Consider the following 1,082-nt stretch of genomic DNA (forward strand, 5'->3'; position numbering starts at 1 on the left):
GTGAGCCCCCATACCTGCAAATTTTAAGATGTCTCCTCCAAAAATCAACACTTCTGAGAAAAGAAGAAAACAAGGTAAATCAAACTCCAATTTCTTTTTTGTTTTTAATTTTTTAATGTTTATTTTTGAGAGAAAGAGAGAAAGAGAGAGATAGACAGATGGACAGAGTGTGAGCTGAGGAGGGGGAGAGGGAGACACAGAATCAGAAGTAGGCTCCAGGCTCTGAGCTGTCAGCACAGAGCCCGATGCAGGGCTGGAACTCATGAGCTGTGAGATCATGACCTGAGCTGAATTCAGATGCTCAACTGACTGAGCCACTCAAGGCGTCCCAAAGTCCAATTTCTTAAAGCCAGTAAGAATTCATTCTTCATCTGTGTTATAGAAATTAGGTCAAGAGAACATCAGTTCAGAACATCATACTAAAGATGTCTCAGGTCACTTATACCCATTGGTAGGATGCCCACTGAACGAGACTATGTACATACTCTGTTTCTGTGAATGGGAAGGGATCGGAAAGCAGGTAGGGATTCTGGTGAGGCCTGAAGACAGCGAGCTATGCCCATGATAATGCTTTCTCCTGATCAGTGGAGTGCTTGAGTGGCATGGGCGAGTGGAGGAGGGACAGGACTCGGTATGCAGTGAGAATCAGGAAACTGGGAAACCACAACTATGGTCAGCTTGGATTTTATTACCAACTTGCATTTTCTTTACTTAGGCTTCACAGGATACATGGGCATTGTTTTTTCCTATGTGTGTGTCGTCACAAATTTGTTGAGCACCGTTGTGCTGAGTGGGATGCAAAACAGGAAGTAGATACAGTTTCTGCTCTTAAGGAACATTAACTTTGGTCTAGTGGGTGTCATTAAGATGATTCTAGAGAACCTAGAGCCCGATAAGACTAGACCCTGAGTTTACTTTAATAGAGTAAACCTTTATTTATCTTCATGAATATTTTAAATCAAGAATACACGAGATGGCAGGCAGAGGTTGAAAGTCAGTTGTAAGTGCTTCATTAGAAGACAAAGCACTAATAAGGGAGGTATAAATCACTCACGTGTTCATATAGCATCTCTTAATGACTA

General features: G+C 42.0%; 1 protein-coding gene across 1 annotated transcript in view; it reads right to left on the bottom strand.

Moving 5' to 3' along the window:
• Positions 1 to 1,082, bottom strand: part of LOC115287066 (adenylate cyclase type 10-like) — a 76,024-nt gene that overhangs the window by 65,503 nt on the left and 9,439 nt on the right. Inside the window, exon 4 of the mRNA XM_029933344.1 lies at positions 15 to 53. Within this exon, the coding sequence (XP_029789204.1) occupies positions 15 to 53 (39 nt within the window). The remainder of the gene's footprint in view (positions 1 to 14; positions 54 to 1,082) is intronic.

The sequence above is a fragment of the Suricata suricatta genome, chromosome 3, assembly GCF_006229205.1.
Source record: "Suricata suricatta isolate VVHF042 chromosome 3, meerkat_22Aug2017_6uvM2_HiC, whole genome shotgun sequence".
Classification (NCBI taxonomy): domain Eukaryota; kingdom Metazoa; phylum Chordata; class Mammalia; order Carnivora; family Herpestidae; genus Suricata; species Suricata suricatta.